Source organism: Sinocyclocheilus anshuiensis, unplaced genomic scaffold (assembly GCF_001515605.1).
Source record: "Sinocyclocheilus anshuiensis isolate Anshui unplaced genomic scaffold, SAMN03320099.WGS_v1.1 scaffold1054, whole genome shotgun sequence".
Classification (NCBI taxonomy): domain Eukaryota; kingdom Metazoa; phylum Chordata; class Actinopteri; order Cypriniformes; family Cyprinidae; genus Sinocyclocheilus; species Sinocyclocheilus anshuiensis.
Genome location: NW_015536544.1, coordinates 1,093,362 through 1,116,138, shown reverse-complemented (window position 1 = coordinate 1,116,138; position 22,777 = coordinate 1,093,362). Strand labels below are relative to the sequence as shown.

The 22,777-nt window shown below is 35.6% G+C and overlaps 1 protein-coding gene across 4 annotated transcripts in view; it reads right to left on the bottom strand.

Annotated features, from left to right (window-relative positions):
• cadps2 (Ca++-dependent secretion activator 2) overlaps positions 1-22,777 on the bottom strand; it is a 189,061-nt gene that overhangs the window by 75,760 nt on the left and 90,524 nt on the right. For all 4 annotated transcript variants that reach the window (XM_016499462.1, XM_016499466.1, XM_016499480.1 and 1 more), the window contains exons 4-10: positions 18,642-18,722; positions 17,440-17,670; positions 17,008-17,129; positions 7,676-7,787; positions 7,102-7,241; positions 1,644-1,710; positions 805-913 (exon numbers count right to left, since the gene is read on the bottom strand). In XM_016499462.1, coding sequence (XP_016354948.1) covers positions 805-913; positions 1,644-1,710; positions 7,102-7,241; positions 7,676-7,787; positions 17,008-17,129; positions 17,440-17,670; positions 18,642-18,722 — 862 coding nt within the window. The remainder of the gene's footprint in view (positions 1-804; positions 914-1,643; positions 1,711-7,101; positions 7,242-7,675; positions 7,788-17,007; positions 17,130-17,439; positions 17,671-18,641; positions 18,723-22,777) is intronic.

Genomic DNA, 22,777 nt, shown 5'->3' with positions numbered 1-22,777 from the left:
ATTGTCTCACATAAAGAATGGTCTGCCATTGAGATTAATACCTTCCAAGTTTATAAGATTATAAATATAAATAAAAAGAATATATTTATAATTTACATTTTTATTAGTGCTGTCAAACGATTAATCGCGATTAATCGCATCCAAAATAAACGTTTTTGTTTACATAATATATGAATGTGTGCTGTGTATATTTATTACGTATATATAAATGCACACACATGCATGTATACATTTCAGAAAGATATGTTATGTTTACATATTAAATATATTTATTTATAATATAAATTATATGAATATAAATATAGACATGTAAATACGTGTAAATATTTTCACAATATATTCTGTATGAGTGTGTATTCATTATTACATTTATTAAATATACTTTTTATTAGTTTTATAAATAATTGAAAATAAAAAAAGTATAATTTACAACAAATTATAGATATTCATAATACATTTCATATTTATATGTATTAAATATACATGACAATGTATACTTTATAACATATATAAAAACGTTTAAAATATTACAATATTATGAATCTTCATACTTTATTCCCATGTAATTTTGTTCTCTGTAATTGAATAGATTCTAGTTTTCAGAATATTTCATACCCATTTCATTTCAAGCTCATAACGTGTGCATCTCTTTCAAAAGCAGCAAATGCAAAATTCTAATTTTAAACAGAGGTCACTGAAATTCATGTGAACTATGATTATTCATCCTATTTTGAAATAAAATCTAAACGGCCACATGAGCATTTGACCGAGTTATAACCCATTAGTGTTGAAGTGTGAGTGTACCTGGCTGCGGATCGGAGTAATCTACCGTATACCCGTCCAACTGCATCAGCTCATGCGGCTCGGACTTCTTCTCCCGGTAACTGCACATGGCAAACGTGTACTGACTCACCTGAACAACAGGAAAGAGAGTAGATCATCTTAACACAATCACGATTTTTGTCCTAAATTGTAAAAAAAAAAAAAATTCTGTATTTGTGTGATATACATAGCTACAAAAATGTGTGTAAATTATGTCATAAATACAGTACAAATACAGGTAACACCAAATGAAAACAAGGAATTTTTACATTTTATGCAAGGATTTATTGTGGTATTTTACTAAAATTTACCAATTAAAAATAATGATGTCCCAATGTCCTCTGACTGGTCAGCCCTATTTTTTATGTTATGTTATTTTTATTGATTTATTTGTGTGTGTATGTGTTATTAAATTAAACAAGAGAACCAGCTGATTCATATGATACCACTTCTGTCATTTTACATTCAACATGTTTGCAAATCAAATTATAAACCATTCCTTAAAACTGTATTTTTTCTTGCAAAATATTTAACACAAAAATTATGCCGTTATCTCAGAAGGTTAGTAGTCAGGAGGATAGTCATTTGTTTATTGAATTAAACTGATAATCAACACTCTTTTATGCAAATAAATACTAAAAAAACCTAGAGTTTTCCTTCAGAAAAACAACAAAAAACACAACTGCAAACACAAAATGCATGCAACGTTCAAAAATTCAAAGAATTTGTTTGCTGTTGCTGAAAAAAAAAATATGTATAATGATTTTTGACAAAAATCTAATTAAATTAAATATAAAGTTGTAATTAGGAAATCTGCTCACCTGAACAAGCACAAAATATCTCCTCTTCCATCGCTTCCAGACTCTCTGGCCTAAGGCGTAAAGATACCTACAGAGAAAAAAATACATTATGATGAGTGTCATGGATTAATCAAATCGACAGCTGAAAGGTCCCTTGATATTTTCATTTACAGACATGATTAAAAAATAATCATGTTAAAATATAACACCACATTCATAAAACCATATAGGAAGTTTATGTACTTTAGTTGCTGTCATTCATTAATTCCTCAAGCGCCTAAATTCTGTCACGTCCACTCAATGACAGAGAGGGAAAAAACATCTTAGGCTATTGATTAAGCACACATTCTTAGAAATGTAACAAAAAAAAGGATGTGTCCAGAAATATGGGTGAGGTGAAATCAATTCCTCATAAATGGACACACAGCGCCTGTGGGGGAAAAAAGCTCCAGTCAAGGTTGAGGGAGCAATGAGTGCATGGAAGCGGGCCAATCTGGGTTAACATGTGGCAGAGGTAATCATCCACTTGTGAAAGTGATTTTCAGCTCACTCTCCGACACCTTTCTGATACACATGATCCCATTTAGATGGCAACAATGGCCGGCTAACGGCAGGCGAGACGACCTCCGGGTGAATGGGCGCGCCGCGGGCACTTTCCAGCTGACTTCAGCTCAATCTGAACCGGAATAATAATAATAATAATAACAATAACAATAATCTTCTGAAGATAAATAGCATTTGTTTGATTATAATAAAAGCCTTTATGGTTTCTTGCAAGTAGGCTAGTTTAGGTGGAAACGCAAATGCTGAATCTGAAGAGTCGCAATAATAGCATTTTAAAATGTTTGATATGATTAATTCAGAAATACATGTAATATTTCATTCCAGGAAAAAAAAAAATCTCAGAAAATGTGATAGGGACATATTACAAATCATAATAGCCTAAATCATAACACTGGCTAAATAAAACATCCTTAGGTCCCTGAAATATGGAGTCAGACTAATTTTCTTAAGCTACTATGATTTATTATTTTTTCTAACCTACACAGTAAAAAGCACTCAACCTGTTTGCATAAATACTTAATTTACAAATAACCTGTTCTTCTCAGCGTTTGTTAACATCCCGGAAAAGTCAATAGGTTTATCACTCAGATAAATTGCATGATGCAAGTTATGATACTGCATTGAGCTTTTAAACACAATACAAATGTTAACCTCACAATTTATGTCAATATGACTGTAAAATGTCAAATTAAACATATTAAGACAGGGATCCTCAAATCTGGCCCACGAGATCCACTTTCCTGCAGCGTTTAGCTCTAACCCTAATCAAACACACCTGAGCATGCTAATCAATGTCTTCAGGATCATTAGAAAATCACAGGTAGGTGAGTTTGATCAGGGTTGGAGCTAAAATCTGCAGCGCATTGGCCCTCCAGGGCAAGATTTGAGGAACCCTGTATTCAGAGATCACTTTGAAAAAAAAGTGGCATTAGATGTTAATGTAAGTGGTTATTACAATGGTTGCAGTGCCCCCATGTGGTTTTAAGGCAGTATTGCAGAAAACATTTTTCATTGGGCCTTATTTATGAAACACAAGCACAACTGATTTCTCTGTAGATTTAAAATAATGGTATTTTAAAATTGGGATTCAGTTTAGTGCCTTATGTAAAAACTGATTCACAAATGATTTGCTTAGAAATGTGTTATTTTATTTTTCAGTACATCGTTCCTTTGCTCTTAAACCAGTATTGTTATTTTTAACTAAAACTAAATCTATTTAAAACAAAATGAAATTAAATAAATAGATGAAAAATGTAAAGGAAAATGAGAAATTCTGCTTTGGCAACTCACTTAAATAAATATTTTTAAGTACTAAAATTACAGTAATAAAACTAAAATGAAATATAAATTAAGCAGGAAAGAAATCTTTACAAAATGTATTTTTACAAAAGCACATACAATTACTAAAACTAAAATTAAAATGAAAACTGAAAATATAAAAATGCAAGCCAATTCAAAACATTAATACATACTATAACTGTAGATAAATAATACTAAAACGCTGTATTAAACTCCCATTACATTGTCATATTTTTCTGTCTTTTAGTATAGGTAGTATAAAATATTGCATGCAATAACACAAATCAATGAGTCATGAATGCAATGTGTGGCTGTAACCGAAAGGTGAGGTTAAAAATGCAAATGTGTAAAAAGGGCTTTAATGTGTGCCCTGGCCCTCAAACGAAAGAGGGCAAAGATGGTTTTAAAGGGACACAAAAAGAATTAAAAAAGGACCATGGGAGAGAAAGAAAGAGCCAGCGAGCATAAGTGAGACAGAGACAGAGACAGACTGTGATCAGACTCGAGCTGGCAGCTCTCTCTCTCAGGGCCACGGTGGGGTCACTCCACAAAACTGAATGGCTCCCAATTCTTCAGTCGCTCTGCTGATAAACAGATGGCTTCTTTTAATGGGGTGCAATCAACCTGAAAATCTCCCCACCAATCGTTCTCTCTCTCTCTTCCCATGCACTGGGACAGTCATCAGGTGTTTGTTTTTGTGGATGTGTGTGGGTATATGAGTAATTGGACAAAACCTAAGACTAAAATTGTATGATTTTGGTCTTACAAATCTCAAATGAGTATCATAAGACCAAAAAGCATCATGAATTTCAGCCTGTTCCTCACACAAATGTGGCTTTAGAAGATTTGGAATATGCTGCACGAGTCAAATGGTGCATATTCTGGTCCGCCTGGGAAGTTTGTATTTACGAGTTGGGAAGTCGTTCAGATGGAAATGTAACTTTCCTACAATAAATTTCTTCAATGTTTTTAAACTCTACTTATATAAAACGGATAGTTCCGGTCCTTGATTCTGATTGGCTGAGCTACGGTCGAAGCTGTTGTAAATTACTCCACAAACATACACTTTTGTTTACTTCTGTGTGTTGCTCAGCAACCACTTTGTTGGAACCACAACTGTTTCTAAGGAACTATATTGTTTGGTGGAAGAATACTGTTTTTATTTATATCATTACACTTTATTTGCTCTGTTTTATTCTGTCAAACCTTACTACGTATATGGAATAACCGTTTTATAACAGCTAAGGGGGTTTTAGGCACTCCGCTTCGCGTCACCTTAGCTGTTATAAATTCACTGTAAACCACGGCTTCTTGGGGCTTATTGCTTTATTTTACAAAATGATTAATATAGAATGTACACTGATTTTTTGTTTTATGTTTTCATTCACTTTTTGAAAGTGCTGCAAACTGAATTGTTATTTTATAGTACATACATATTCCATAGAAATTGTACAGTCAAAATACTAATGTATTTTTGCATGCAATTCACATATTTTATTGTAAATGAAAAAAGGTAATTAATTACAACAAATTTACAATCAATACAGACACTGTATCCATTTTATCCAACATCTTTTCTTGTTGACAGAATTCCAACTTGGAAACCCTGGGCTTTTCAGGGTTTCCAAGTTTCCAAGGTTTCCATCTCGCTTAAAAAATGACCAAAGAGTTTCTATATTTTTCCTATTTAAAACTTGACTCTTCTGTAGTTACATCGTGTACTAAGACCGAAAGTCATTTTTGAGCGAGATGCTAACGGTCTAATCAGATTCAATGATCTATGCTAAGCTACAGCTAAAAGTGCTACCGCCAGACCCGGAGATAGGCTGAATGGATTCGAAAACGGTAAAACTCAACTGTTTAACTTTAGGGGAGTTGGAAAATGAGCCTATTTTCAAAAATAGTGTAGTGTTCCTTTAAAGAAAGTTTCGATTGTTATGAATTGTGGTGGCATTCATGTGCGTTCAACTCGGAAATGCGATCTTTCCGACATGACTTGAATGCACCAAATGACTATTTTCAAATATTATTCATTAAAAATATTGTCTGAAGAGTCTTATGGAAAACAAAAACAGAAGAGAGTGAGAAAATAAAAACAGAATTTTTATTTTAGGGCTAATAAATAAATGTTTCAGCACATCTGTGTGAGAACGGTCTGAGCAAGTTTGTGTCTGTCTGAGCGCATAAGTGGTCCTCTGCAATGTCTTGTGAGGTCCGTTAAAAAGGTAATTCCAGGTTGAAGAGGCTTCTGCCAATTAGAGCAGGACTCTCAGGGAGCCGCTCTATAGAGGAATCGCACAGGGCCTCTGTGTAATTAGCAGGCTGATGGCAGTGATGTGACCCCTGACCCCGCCCCGCTGGGGGAAGCACCCCAGCAGCTGGTCCCGCACATCTTCACTGCTGCTACTCACTTTTGGGAACTATGGCATTTACTGACAGGGCTCATTCTGGATGAGTAAATACAGACAGTCAGAAGGATCTGTAATCCGTTTTTCCTCCCTTGTTATTTTATTGCTTTAACAAATACCAAATCTGAATTCTTTACCAGCAAATTAAAAAAAAAGCTAATGTTATAATGCTTTCTTTTAAATATTTTATTTACTTGTTTAATGGTGCCAGATTTTTATTTAATGTTTTTAATTTTGCTATTTTTTTTGAATGTTCGCTATTTACTTTTTAATTTGTAATGTGTTTTTACTCCCTTGTAATTTTGTTGCTTTTAAACATACCAAAACTGAATTCTTGAACAGCAAATTAAAAATAAATACACTTTTTTTTTCTTAAGTTTTTGTTTACTTATGTTTAATATTGGCAAACTTTTATTTAACGTTTTTTAATGTTGCTATTTATTTGAATGTTCAATATTTAATTTGTAATGTGTTTTCATCTCTTGTAATTTTGCTTAGAAAATACCAGAAAATACCAACTCTATATTCTTGACCAGCATTTTATTGATTTTTATACATTTTTTATATATTTTTTTTGTTATTGAATTTTTTTATTTTTTAAAATTGTTATAAAATTAAATTGTTATACAATTTTTATTTAATGCTGCTATTTATTTGAATGGTCATTTTTTTTATTTGTTCATAAAAATATTTGATAAATAAATAAGAGATGTAATATATAGAGCCAGTGTTTCCTGAGGGGCTCCTGGAAGTCCAAGGAAACGTAATGTGTCAAATGAGGAGACTCGCAAGAATAATAAATGAACACAAGGTGGCACTATAACCACAATTTTTCCAATGCACCTCATTCATTTAAACTTACAGTACTTCTTGCTGAATGGGGTGTTTTTTTTCCTTATAAGAAAAAAACCCATTAAATCAAATGCTAACCAAATTTGATATATAATCTACACACACACTGACACATACCATTACCATCATTACAAGTTCACTTTAAGACTTACATATTTATTCTATATTTATATAATAATTAAATGATTATTTCTGTGAGAAATGACCAGTATATTATTCAATAAAACTAATTTATCCATGGAATTTCTATTTCTAGTTTTAATTTGTGCATTGTTTTTTTTCTCATGGCTTATATAACAACACATGAGGACGTTCACATCCTGGAGGTCAGGTTGTGAGCATCATTACAGACGTACCCGCTGTGCTTCATGTTGGGGGGTTTGTCCATGCGAACTACCAGTTTGATTTTCAGATCCACGTCTTGGCTGTTCTTAGGCACTACCATCTTGTGCAACTCTGCCGCTTTGGGCACGTTTGTGGTGGGGTGAAGGACCACCTGGACAGAACGAGAGAAAGTAAGAGAGAAACACATTATTAGGACCGATACACCTGGATGGGCAGCTGGAGAGATAGGTGTGAAAGAGATGATTGGAGACAAGAGAAAAAGAGGGTTAGACTGATGAACAGAGCGAGACGGTAAGAGAAAATAGATGGAGGAGGTGCAGTCTGTTTGGTGCGAGTCTCTAATGGGGAGTCTCCATCTGTTACTCTGGGAGCGTGAGCCCTAATGACTAGAGATTTCCTCGCTTGTAGCTCACTTTCCCCTCGCACACATACAAACACGTGCACGCACATCAAGGTTCACACACTGTGTGCAGAACATCTGTTCCTGTAACTTCAGCTAATAATTGAGCACATTGTGCAGATCGAACACAGAGGAGGTTTGATGTAAACCTCAGCGGTGGACGAAAGGACAGACTCTCATCTCACCCTTCCCAGCTCTTTGTCCTCCAGAGCCAGGACTCCAGTGCTTTCAGTGAAGAGTTTGACTTTGACCGCTGGCAGAGGGTGTGTGGTGGTGAAATCTCCTTGTGTGCCCCACCTGTGGCAGAAGAAAACAAATCAGCCGTCACAATAGGAGACTTCATTTTGCATTCACCACTTCCCCATACTCACGATGAAGTGCCTGCTGAATATTTCCTGTCTTTGTTTGATCAAATTAGTGTGTGGGATGGTAAAGTATCTATTTGCTTTTGTAAGACTTTGCTTTTGTTGTCTTGTGTTTGTTCTTTTTTATTTTTTTTTGTATTATTAAACACTATTTATAAAGCTCAAATTAAACGCACAAAACGTCTTGTTTTATATTTATATTCCGTCTCAAAATTAATCTATAGCCTATGTAATTACTTGAGGGGTGGGCTGAAGTTTGAAGCCTTACTCTTAAAGCAAGAAAATTAGTCTTTTCTCCAAAAGTTACAGTATATGACTCAAAAAAAAAAAAAAAAGGCTCCAAAAGTAAAACATAAAAACTAATTTTGACTCCAAACAAGAATTCAGTTTTGGTTCAAAAACAAGCCAATAAAACATGACTTGACTCCAAAAACAAGACCAAAAAAAATTTTACTCCAAAAAACAAGACATGACTCCAAACACAAGACTTAAAACTTGACTTGACCTTAAGACAAAAGACATAAAAAAACAATTTTGACTTCAAAAGAAAAGCTTCACTCTAAAAGCATGAGCTAAAACACAGCTTGACTTCAAAAACAAGCCTTTAAAACATGACTTGACTCTAAAAGCACTTCAAGGACATAAAAACATATTCTGACTAAAAAACAACAACAACAACAAAAAAAAACAAGAATTGAATACAAAGCAAAACTAAAAACATGACCTGACTTCAAAAACAAGGCTTAAAACTCAACTCTGACTCCAAAAGCAAGACAAAAAAACAACAAATTTTTACTCCCCTCCACCCAAAAAAGATGTAAAAACACAACTTGAGTAAAAAAACAAAACAAATTCTGACTCCAAAATTAGACACAAAAGTCAATTTTTGACCTAGAAAACATGACTAAAAAACAAATATTGACTCTAAAAGCAAGTCTGTCAGGGAAGTTGGTAAAGCATGACTGAGTCGATTTTATGTATAGCATGCTTGTATATCAGTCTGTCAGTGTACGTCTATGTGTGAGCTTCATATATAGCTGAGTAAACACAGCAACATAATCAAACTAACTCTCTCTCTCTCAAGCGGGCCAACAGTTGCTTGTGGCAAATTGACTGTAGGAGTCGGCTCCCACATCTAATTCAGTTCTTCTGCTTTCAAAAGCAATAAACCCCCCAGACAGTGTTTTGAATGTCATATGGCAAGCCAAGCATGTTTCCTCTATAGTATAAGCACTAAAACGAGGTAACTGTACAGTATGTACACTTGGTTGAGCTGATAACATATGAGATCTGTACAAACTGATGAAGAAGGTACATGCTTCAGCAGAACAAAAGCTGGAACCAATGAATCTCTTGAATCAATTTAATCAATAAATTCCTTAATCCTGATTCAGCACACAGAACACTCGCACATCTTTTAACAGAGTCACAATGCTGAATCACTGTCTGGTTATACCTTCTTTGGTGTCTGAGCCTCTGTGTGAATCCTGGCTAGGTGTCCATCAGCCTTATGATGTTACCAAGGAGATGTGCAATATCTGAAGATCCGATAGCATTCCCATTTATGTCAATGGGCTTTAGTCAGAATACAAGACGTCGATGGAGAAAGATGCTCTTTGCAGCCATAGTTACAGGATCTACCAGCAGGGGGACTCATGGTAACCAGCCAAACCTTGATCCCTTGAGGTCGACACACCAAACTGGCAAAGAACTAGTGGTGACGAAAGCCGACAGCCGACATGTGCCTGGGCTAAAAATTCACGCTTGAACACACTGCAAAGACTAGAGGCAAAACGCGTTTTGCACCTGCATGAGAGGAAATACCTGTCTATAGCAGCAGGTGGCAATAGTCTATATTCGTTATTCAAAAAGAGAAACCGAAATCAGGACTGCGGAACTACAAACCGCAAACAAAGCAGGACTTTCTTACCATTTCTTACTATCTTTCAAGAGCAAGCGTTTTGTGTATCCCGCGTTGAACTCCCCGAGAACACAAAAAAAAGATTGGGGATGTACTGCTGTGGTACAGTGGAAAAAAATAATTTTAACTATTCTTGCAGCCTAATCCTTTGGAAGTGAAAATAAAATGAATTTACTTTCACAGCGTAGGACACAGTGTCTTCACATGATGTTTACCACACGAAAAAGCTAGTGTTTGAGGGCGGGTCAAGTTGTTTGCGGCCGGCCAAAGCAGAACATAGGTGGGCATTATGCAAATGTGTTACCTCATGCCCTGTAGCTGTCACAGAAGTGGGATTCAAATTACTAACGACTCGTTTATGCTGTTTAGAGTCGATTCTTTCATTTGGGAGACAATAACTTTATTTATCGTGCACTTTCGGCTTTACAACTTTGCAGATCATTTACATTCACATACAGCTACAAACTGCATGATAGGCAATTTTCAAAATGGCATAATGGACCTTTTTCACATTTCCGGGTTTCTCAGCAGCGGAAGTCGTCATAGTTGGGTTAACTTGAAGAGCAGTGAATGGGAGAGTACCACAAATATATTTTTTGCATTTCCATTTGCTCAAATAGCAAAAAAAAAAAACTTTTACGATAGTGTTTTCGTGACTTTCAATAAAACAACAAAATTGAGAGAGACTGATAACGGCAGTCAGAAGAGAGAACAATGTCAAATTTACCGTCCCTCCCATAGACGCTGCATTAGAAACACCCTCGCATTAGCGTTAACTTTTTTTTTTGTAATTTGATGCAAAGGTGATATAATACAAAGAATAGTGTTATAAATGTACATACATTTAAAAATAAATACAAATATGAAAAACTTGAGGATTTACGATGCTGATGACCGTTAAAAGTGTCATCAGAGTCTTGTGAAAAGGGTCCATAGGGGCACTTTAACAGTCACAGAGGTAAAACTGTCCATCATACACTAAATGAAAGAGGATCACACACTACCAGACCTTCAAGTTGTTCCGATCACAACAAAGTCACGCAGAAACGTGCATCTTGTTGCTAGGAGACGTGTGACAAATGAAAACAATGTGTGTTCTAAAATCGGCTCAAAATATCAAACATGTTTGATATCCTCCGACTGTATTGAATTATCGTCTGAAGCTAAAAAAAAAAATCAGAGTCCGTGACCATCATACTCTGGGACTTTAGTCTTTGCAACTTCAGGGATCTTATCTATTCACGAACAGCTTGTAACACTCCAAAGAGAAAGGACACTTGAAATCGCATCATATGACCCCTTTAAATCTATCAACTCAAATCGGCAGACTGGCTCTGATTTTCGGCAACTAGCGTCGTCTTATCCAAACTGTAAATCGTGGGAAAATAGGGGCAAAAATTGTGCCGTGTATTTCAGCCTTTAGATGCTCAGGTAAGATGATGTAAAACTTGAACAGCTTTCTCTGTGTGTGTCCTCTTTACTTTGTCATTTACTCGCTTTCAAATGCTTTTCTCGAGTTTTTTTTCATTAACTGGTTCGTTAAGCTGAACAGCCAATCAGAGTGATCTATTTCACCGACTGCCCGACGCAATTCAACATGCACAATCGGCCAAATAGCAGGTGACAGGCTCCGACTAGTGCCGTCATTGCGGAATACACCACAAAAACTGAGTTGAAAATTGTTTTCATTTTTTTGGAGCCATTTCGTCCTTCCGGTTGAACCAACTTCACGAAAAGTGATGTATATGCATGAATTTGGAGTGGTGATTGGCTGTGTGGCTGGAGAGTACGAATCTACGTCATCAGTTTTCAGAGCTTTTCTCAGTATTATTCATGAGAACTTACTCTAATAATCCAATCACTGTGCTGTATTATGCATGAGGTCGTATTACAGCAGAGAATATCAAATCTCATGAAAGAGCTTCCGTGCTGTCAGTTCACCACTGTAAACATGACCGTGAACATATTTCATCTTCTCTTGTGCTCCAAACATGAACCAGCACCGTGTATGCGTACGTATCATGTCTTCTTCAAATGAAATATGCATAAATAAGGGCACTGATACAGCGGTATGTCAGATCATGAACGCGATGACACAACAGATTATTGTGATACACAGCAAATAATGATATAGACTGAAAATCCAAAGAAGAGTACAAAAAAAAAAAAAAAATTAACTATGCCTTTTTTCTTTCTGTTTTAAACTGATGTGTGTCATTTGTTCAGACACTTTAGTACTGGTAAATGTGAAAATATTACAACTTTTAAATGTTCCTTCTTTATTTTTCATATAGAGCAATATCTCTGCTGATTTGCTCATTTTTAAATAATTAATCAAAACATTTCTATTTGATTTGTTCATGAGTTGTTAGTAGTCTCTAATGATAAGATTTCTTGAGAGTTAGTTGTCATTATTATTATATTTTTAAAATACATCAAGTTGGCCCCTATCTCCGTTGTTGTTTATTTTCTCTCGTTCTCTGCTCATATTTTAATATTCATTTGTCTGTATAATGTGTGTTGTAGGTCTGTGTTTCATTGGTTGTTTTCTCCCCTCTTCCCACCCTCTACACTCCCTTTCCACAGCTTTGCACGCCCGTTTCTGGAGTCTTTTTCAATTCTAAAGTGTGAAAGACCAGTGCTGAAACAGGGGTTTCATAACACTTTAAACTTAGTTGAAACAACTCTAAATATAACCAAAAAACATATAAATGTTAACAGAAGCCTCAGACCATGAGCATCGGAATAAATTGAATAAAACAGCAGATTGACTGAATTGCATCAATAAGCTCATGTTTCACCTGACAAACTTTAGACATATGATAATGTTGACATTTACACTTGTTTACATTTCAAGAGAGAGAACATTACGTGAACAAATGACTTGCGGATCTTCAACACAAACCCGATCTAAACAGCACACCTCTTGTGTGCATCGCTCTGTGTTGTGCATGCCAAATAACATCAATCCTAAAAAATAAATGCCATTTCTTTTGTTTTCTTTTTTGCTGCTTTTTTATTGCTCCTTAATCATTTAAAATTGGGTTTCTGAATGTCACTTACATATAAAAATACCTATTACATTTTTTCATGATTAGCCAAGTATTATATTTCAATGGAAACGTATTTTTACCATTAGTTACATGAGACACACAACAACAGCATTGAGGGTATTGAAGATATTTATGGAGAGGTTACAACCTTCATGTTACACTCTGCCTTAAGAACTAACAGTGCAACCAAATTAAGTACACAGTTAGTAACAAACAAGCTAGTAGCTACTAAGCCCCTAGGTGTGAACTTCACGTCCCAATTAAATTAAGAACGACTTACTTATGAACGGCTGGTGCAACCCTACCCAACACTGAATTTCAGCTACAGCTGTAGCCAATGACACAGCCAGAAAAGATCCTTCAGTCTTCACTCTGACTGACATTGTCTAGAGCCCAAAGCTGCCTTGGGGGAGCTTCACCAGTGGATGGATATTTTGGGAGGTCTGTGGATGTTACTGGGATAAAACTGACCTCTCACCACCTAGAGGCTGTCCGAACCCCCCAAAACAAGTAGGGAGGACTATTTATTAAGCAAACTGTTACCAAGGCAACAAAACAACAGAGCTTAGCATCTAATAAAAATCAGTTCAATGATGATCTTATTCACATTTAAAAGGATTTTCTAAATTTACTCACATTTGTTTGCAACATGTTCATGTCGACAGAACCAGGCACTGACATTATTTGGGAATTATTTTATTTCATCTAAGAGTACTTCTGCAAGGAAAAACGAAGCAGCATTCAAAGTATTAAAAAAAAAATACAAGTATAAACACCTTAAAGGAAATGGGTTTCATTACGCTTTCATTTGCAGGTAATGTGCACAAAGCCACTAAAAGACTTATAAAAAATGTCTAACGCCTTACTATAATGCTTTGCTGCCTTCTCTGTAACCACATTTCCAGGAAATGACATCACTGGCCAGATTAAAGCGTAATTTTAATTTAATTCTAAAATAATGCAATCACGTATGTCTGACATATATTCGATAGGAGTTTTCACTTGCAATACTCATTACATTGAAGAAGTGGTCATATAAAAATAAATAAATAAATGATATTTTACCTCCTTTATAATTTTTGTCAATATTTGTATTGTATAGTATGTTTTTCATGATAGGCCCCTTTAACAAAAATGGTCACATGCACGAATCTTGGGATCCGCAAGATCTGGTTCCTCTGTGCTAATTAACATCATACTGTGAGGTCAAATGTGAGCGTTATCGGATTGAACCACATGATTTCCAGCAGGTGACGGCACAATAAATACACTGAAATCATTTCACACGCCACTGATTCACCTTGACGAGATTACAAGTGACATTTCAATCTCGAGTGTCTGCTGGAGAAAAATGGGAATAATAGCTGTTTTAGAAATGTAATATAAGAGGGAAAAAACCCACAACAATTGGCATCCTTAATATAAGTGCACAATACAAAGTTGCCAATACCATGCAAGGTTGTAGTTAAGAAATGTATTACAGAGGCCATAACAGGAGGAAGCAAATTGTCCCTGATCTTTGAGTACTATCATCTGTTTGTGTACAATGAAATCATACTGTAACTTTCACAAAAACAATCCAGTCCACAAGGTGCCTATACTGAAACTGTTGGAGGTAAGATTGATTCAGGAGCTCTCTGAGAAAAAGAGACAGAATCCTGCATTTACCTGGTCAAAGTAGCAATCAGTTCAAGTCAGCAATCAAAGTGCAGCTATTGAAAACAACTGCTTCTATAAATATCCCATAACTTCACAACTACTCCACAAACAACAAATATAAAACCGAATCAACTAAAACCAATACGATGAAATCCAAAAACGTGAGTGAGAAGTATTAATTGTCTATGTGTTGACTGGAATAACTAATCCATGCTCAGGTAAACAATGTTACATAAATCATATACAATCCAGTTTCTTCTAGGTTGTGTCTCATTCAGCTCCTTGTTAGTTAGTACACTGGCGAGGGAGTCTACAATTTCTAGGGCTGTCCAATGGTCAGAATTATTTGTTTCCTACTAATTCCCAGAATGCACCTTAAACAGTAAACATCAACTATATCCACTAGCGGAAATGTTTTTCAATCTTATTAAGTGTCGTGAGGATGAGTGCAAATGCAGATGTATGAAGACAAAGCCTCATTCGTCTTTAAAAATGATTTTGTCTCTAGTGATCTGTCATCTCTAACGTGCATTGAAGGAAAAAATGTTGCAAACTTTATAAAAACTACTGAAAACATGCAATACATGCATATTTTGTAATAGCATAGAAATTTTTAACAGCTAAAACGAAGATTCGTGTTGCAGGTATACGAGTCGTCAGTGTCCCAATCTTTAGTGGATCAAGGCTTTTGATAGAGTCCAAATGCATAAGGTGCATGATTTTTTGGATAGTTCTACGAACATTTGCAGTCAAAATCTAGTCATTTTAATAGGAATCCATGCGATCAGGAATTCTGCAGATTTTGGGTTCAAGTAGATTTCGCTAATTTGCTGTGTTGACCAACAGAAAGCTGCTTGGTTTGCAACTTTGCTGAAATTTCTCTAATGTGACTGCATCCATAGTTAAGTAGGGAACACGAGACACATTCCTAATCAACACGAGCAGAAAACCTCCACAAACGCGATTCTAGATGACTGCAATTCCAATTATTACGTTTCCGAGCTCACTGTCTACTTAATAAATATTATAACTTTGACACGCTAGTGAGTTCAGGTCAGATGCATCATTAGTGCAGATACGCTATGGACTCAAAGAGACCCTGAGATTCATTTAACATTACAAAACACACTGCAGCCAATGATGACCGCTTCACATTTTTCTGTCTCACACATATAGAGTGTCATTCTGGGTTCAGCCACATTTGCACTTCACAGCTGGCATATTTTCAATGTGTCTGCAGTGTCAAAACAAGTCACTACGCTAATGGGGAGCTGATGAGATAAGAGCGAATTCATGCTCAAGGTCTGAAGATAAAAAGCAAGTGTGAGTTGTTCCCAACAGATTAAAATAGAGTAGTGACCTTAAAAAAGTTAAAGAGATTGGCACGTTGCGTACATATCTAAATAAAAAATATTACTGTATAGGAAATGCTTTTAATTAAAAACATAACTGAACATGCTGTTAACCTACAGTGACATTCACATATATGCTATTTTTAAGAAATGTAGGAACATTTTGTAGAAAAAAAATATTCTATATAAAGATGTGATCTATTAAACAATTTCACCAGGGAGAGCCTTTACTAGACTCTAATGTGTGGTTTCACCCTTTTTCCACTTCAGAGCAAAAATAAAACAGTTAATGGTGAGATAAAGTTAATAAATAAAATAAGAAATAAAGAAATACATCTCACATTGTGACATTTACAAGATTTAAAAATACAGTTATCAGAAATAATGCCACAACTATGCCACTGTGAGATATAAAGCTGTCCATCTTCATGTAGTCTTGTTTTTGATCTTTATTTTTCATTTATGGTATAATACTGGATATGATATTGGATTTTTGACTCTTTTTTTGACCTTGCATGACCCTGTTTGAGGATTGACCTTTGGATTTGCTAACTTTAACTTCCAGTTTACCCTAATTTAAAAAGTTTGAAGTTTTGAAAGTCTCAGGTTGGTAAGATTTTTTTTTTTTTAAGACATTTACTTGATCAAAAATATAGTACAAAAAACGAATATATTATGAAATATTATTACAATTTGAAATGACTAATTTTCTATATGAATATAGTGTCAAATGTAATTTATTTCTGTGAAGCTGAGTTTTCAGCATCATTACTCCAGTCATCAGTGTCACATGATCCTTCAGAAATCATTCAAATATCCTGATTTGCTACTGTTGAAAATATTTTTGTGAAAACCATTATATATTTTTTTTCTTTCATAATTCTTTGATGAATGGAAAGTTCACAAGAACAGCATTTATTTGAAATAGAATTTGATAACATATCATATAATATATAATATATTATAATTATAAATATCATAATATATAATAACATTATAAGTCTATTCTGTCACATTTGATCAATTTAATGTGTCCTTGCTGAATAAAAGTATTATTAAATAAAATCTTACTGGTCCCAACCTTTTTGAACGGTAGTGTGTGTATATAACACCAGTATATATCATGTTAAGGGCTCTTATTCGTATCGTTGTGATCACTATACTCACTGTGGTCTGGAGGCCTCGGCTTGATCCGTCTGGAGCTTCTCTCCTCCCTCCACCTCCATGGTGCAGTACACGATCCGGTTAGGAGCAACGGATTTCAGCCCCTTCACCTCAATGATCACAATCTGAGCAAAAGGCACAAGACCACATGATTAAACTTCACATGACATTTGAAAAGCATCCAAAGAACGACAATTTAGATTTCTTATTTTTGTGGAAGTGCTTTTTGACAACTAGCTGTTTAAACAGCCCAATGACTAATCTATTACAAAATAAAATGTAATTTTGAAAATCTGAATTACGTTTTTTTTATTCAACCATTCAAATGCTTTGTAGCTGTGACGCTTGTAAGACTGCACGCAAAATGAAATCCATCACAACCATCAAGGTTATGGTGAACTGTAAAGCAAAGATGGCATCTTTCTAAATATCTACCTCCAGAGAAAACGTCAGCACTACATCAGATTTGGAGAGAGGCAAGTCGTTCTCATCGCCGATGTCCAGGAAGCTGTTCATGGGTGTGAGTTTGGGCTTGATTTTGGGCTTGAAGTCTTTGGCCACAGGCTGGCTCTCCAGGTTAGCCATCAGCAGGTTAACGGATGACCTGAGCTCCTCCACGTACATCATCTCCATGTCTTTGGAAATAAACTTTGGAAACTTCCTCTCCTATCAGATGCAGCAGGAAACAGGATGAACACTGTGACTTTCAGGTACATGTACAGTTGATTCAACCTTACAGTTAGTCAAAAATGTATTACATTTTTGACATATATTAATACTAAAATTTATATTTTATGTGGGAAAATGTGTTTTTTTAAATATTTTTTTTATTGTTTATATGATATTCTTTTTATATATTATTTACTCATGCAATATGACTGATTAATCAACAATACACAAAAAATAGCCTATTTTTGCAATTTTATTTTCTTTAAGTCCACAGTGCAATTTTTTTATTTATTTTATTTTTTATTCGTATTTACTAGTGTTCTTACTCAGTTTTATGTATACAGTTTTTCAAGTTTATTTAATGGTTCTGAATGAGTCCACAATATGACTGACTTAGTACACAATATGCTAAAAATAGCCAAGCCAACAATATTTTTTGCAAAATAATTAGTGTTTTTTATTATATTTATTTTTATTCTTATTTATTTATTGTATAATTTTTTTTATTATTTATTCTGTGGCTCTGAATGATTCACTGACTTAGTCCACAATATGCTAAAACTAGTGTAACTAATAATATTATTTTAACATATATATATATATATATATATATATATATATATATGCAAAATATTGTAATTTGTTTTTTGTTGTTGTTATTGTATATTATTTACACCGTAATGGATCGAAGTCTGATTCTAAACTGTTAATTCTAAGTTCTAGACTTTTGTGAATCTTTTTAACGAACTCATCAAAAAAGAACTGATTCATACGAGTCATTTGTCTGTGAGTCATGTGTGAAGGAAACACTGACGTGTACTCATATGGACGCACACAAACAAAAGTTATACACTTAGTCCACATTTAAATCTGTAAGAAAAACAAACTTGTCATATCTGATCCTATTTTTTAACAGCAATGTTTAGATGTTTTTACCATAAAGACAGAAACAGGTGAAGGTTTCTTACTCTGGCTATTTTCTCAGCCAGCTGCAGTCGCCCGTCCAGCTCTCTGCGAATCTGCGCCGCCTGCTCGTCCACATTGTCCAGCTGCACGGAGAACAGGAGACAAAGCTTATCTATATGACACGGCTTACTAAACCCATTACCCACAGGTAGATCTAGATAGATCAAAGCTGGCCGTGGTGAAAAGACAGGGAAGATGAGCTTAATAACTACCATGATTAGTCACGTATTCTCTTTTGATCCTCGTGAAACAGCAGTGGTACTTGGACGGGCCATACCGAGGAGATATGAGATCATAAAAACGTTTAATGTCTTTATATGTTCACTGAGCGGCTCTGGCATGCCCTCAAATGAAGCATTTTTGGAGTGTGAAACACACACACAAAGTGACACACAAACACACCCACACAGCACTGCTGGCATATTGTCAACACAGGGTTTCCTCACCATGAGTGGGAAATCTCTCTGTATCACGCACACAGACACACACAAACACAGACAAACACACACACTCACACCACCCCCACTGGAGCACTGTTTCCACTTGATAAGCTCTTCTCCCTTCGGCGGCAGTAGGATGGACTCTGCTCCCATTTCACACTGAACTATTGCTGCACCATACTAGCTCACTCAGAACGTTTTTTTTTTATTATTAAGTGGTACTCATACTTTGTGATTTGAACAAACCCCTGACCCTCAGAATTAGGTAACTAGCCCCACATCTTTTGTGCAACAGATACAGGAAGTAGTATAGGACCGTGCAAGCTTTGGATGTGTTGATGGAAGCAATCTATTCAATGTTCTGATCATCATTCTGAATCTGATTCTTACATTAAGTCATATGAGATCAAATGACTATTTTTTATTGTTGATGCTGTAATAATGTCGACCAATCGGTTCAGCCCTATATTATTTCCTAGCTTTTTGGCTAGTAAGAATCCAAAGATATGTATACGTAGATGCCTTATTAGCTGCTGTTTCTATAGGCTGCTGTATGTACACCATCTGCCATACTGGAACAGTACAGCTGATTCATGAACAATCGAGAGTAAGTTGACTGTGTGCCTGCAACAGTAGTTATTCGCATGCTTGAATATCTATATCGGCTTCAGCAGTTGATTTTGCTAAACTAACACAAGATGAAGGTGCTAGCTAACACGACATTAAAAAGTTACCATAGTTTAAAAACCTGTGATATTGAGTTAATACATACATGTTAAAAACACAAACCAACACATTCTCACCTGTCAAAGATTATCTTATATATTTTCTTTGGGACTTAAAATTTCAGCAGTTTTCACAACCAGAGGCTGCACAAAGTTGTGGCATCTTGAACTCATATGTTTTTACTGTGAGTGACAATACGTTGGTCAAATGTGGAATCTACCTATATATATCTATGGTAAAAAAAAAAGTAATCACCCAGAACAGTCTAGCAACAACCAAGGATATAGCCGTTTTTCCACTATCGGGCCAAACGGTTGTCTTTGCTTAACTGTTCCATTCCGAAGCAGATGCATTGCAACCACCTAGTAACCACCCAGAACACCCTAGTAACATCCAGAATACTTTATAAACCAACCTGAACACCCTAGAGGCCACCCAGACTAAACTAGCAGCAACCTAGTAACCACCCAGAACACCCTACCAACTACCTAATAACTACACAGAAAATCTTTGCAGGTGTATAGCAACCACTAGTAATCACCTAGAACACCCTAAAAACCACATACTGTAGTAGCCACCCAGAAAATCCAATAAACCACAACACAACACCCTAACAACCACCTAGTAACCACCAAGAACACACAATAAAGTATTCACAACACCACAGAAACCACCAAGAACACCCTAAAAACCACTTAGTAACCACCCAGAAAACTTTAGCATGTGCGTAGTAAATAAAATAAGCACCCACACTCTGTAAACCACCCAGAACACATTATAGGCACCCAGAACACCCTAGTAACCACCTGTAACCATCCACAACACCCTAGCAACCATCTAGTAACCACTCAGAACGCCTTAGCAAAACCAGAACACCCAAATAACCACCCAAAACACCCTTTAAACAATACACAACACTAGGGGTGGGCGATATACCAGTAGACTAGACACGATTAACCGGTAGAAATTTGTCAACCGGTAGAGATTTTGGGCTATCGTCTCTTATCGCGGTTACATGCTCACATGACGTTGCTGTGCTATGTGGTCACGAAAACGTATTGTTTGTATGTGTTTTTAAGCACTGCGGTTTAGGGCTGCCACTAATGACTATTTTTATTTCGATTAATCTATCGACTAATTTATCACTTAATCGATTAATCTAAACTATTAATTTCCCACAAAAAAACTACAATTTTACTTAAGAATATTTTATTAAACCAAATGAAATCCAAATTTCTATGAAATCCTTTTTTAAAGCAAAAGTAAAGTGCAACATAGAGTGCAAGAAGCAAGTGTCCATCTCATAGTCCAAGTCACTGAAATCAAAGTTCAGTATTATAGTGTAAGAATGACAACATATCCACATGTTCTAGTCTACTAATAATAAAATTATAATCAAAAAACACTTTTTAAAGGAGTATTTACCAGAAATGTTATTTACCAGAATTTATTTAGGAGAAAAATGTAAATGTGCAGTATTTCTGAAAAAAATAAGAAAAAAAAAAAGATTTTTTTTTTTTTTAAATAAAATCAATTAATTGGAGATGCTTTTGATTATTAAAATTTAATGGAACCATTAAAATGGAATCCAGAAAATAATGGAAAACAGAATTTGGTAAAGATAAAACTTACTAATTTTATTTAACCATTAAAACAGAGTATGTAAAATGAAAATGAAAAAAAATGGGTTTCATAGGGCCCTATAATTATAATTAATTTTTTGTAGTAATAAAAATAGATGTAAGTGAACAATAGCTTTTAGAATTACTTAAAGGGGTCCTATTATGCTCTTTTACAAAGTCTTGATTTTGTTTTGGGGGTGTACTAGAACATGCTCTCGGCTGCGCCGCTGCCTGCAGCGTCTTCACACACAAACGAAACTTACTAGAGAAGCGTGAAGTGGGACATAATATACCTCTGTAAATAAATACAATTTAAATTCACTTCTCGCACACTTAAATGCCCTTTGTATGTAACATATACGCTCCCTTCAAACTGGAATCATGGAGGAATATCCGGTAATGTCCACTTCGCAGGGCGCTTACAGTCAAATATAACAAACGTATGAAGCAATAAGAGAAACATACAAAATGTGCAGAGCGGGGGTACGCGAGGACTGGAATTGAGAACCGCTGTTCTAGACATGCCAAAAATTTGACGCTACAGCAGAGCAGCTCTTCTTCTTCGTTTTCTCTGATGCACTAACTCTGCAGCAGCACTTCTTCGTCGTCGTCTCGTCTCATGCACTCACTCAACCAAGCGTTCCAACCACAACCTCGCCCCTCCCCTAAACGGGCTTAATATATCATGCAGCCTTGGAAAACAGTCTAATAATGTTTTATGGATTCTCGTCCGTGAAATGCGCCACTTCCGGTATTTTGCCGGTTAGTCGACGCAACAAAATGAAGTTGAGGATTTTTAAAAATCGAATAGTCGAATAAAATAGACGAATCGCGACAGCCCTACTGCGGTTTAAAAACAAGTGATTTTAAGCTGCTGAAACGCAATCAGCAGTGAAAGAGAACTCATTTTGCTATATGCGTACACTGTCGGAGAGTAGAGGTCTGCTACCCGACCCGAGCCCGACGGGTCCCGAAATACTTTCGGGTTTCGGGTCAGGTTCGGGTTAATGTTTAATGAATAGCTTCGGGTTCGGGTCGGGCTCGGGTTTATAGCTAAACTAAAACTATATGCAGTAGGCTACGCTGCTTTCATAGACGCATGCACACACACATAATTGCACACGACAATGACAACACAGCACGGAAACTTTTATTAGTAAAATAGCTTCGACATATGCTAGGTACTCGCAACGTTATATTTCTCTGCAATGAGGGGGTAAAATCGCTGTTTTTGAAGAACATAACCTCATTGCTTGTAGAGCCTCATTACAAGCCTCATTGCTTGTAGAGAGAGACGTGCAGACGCAGGTTCACACACGCAACTTTCATCTCTCTCTCTCTCTCTCTCTC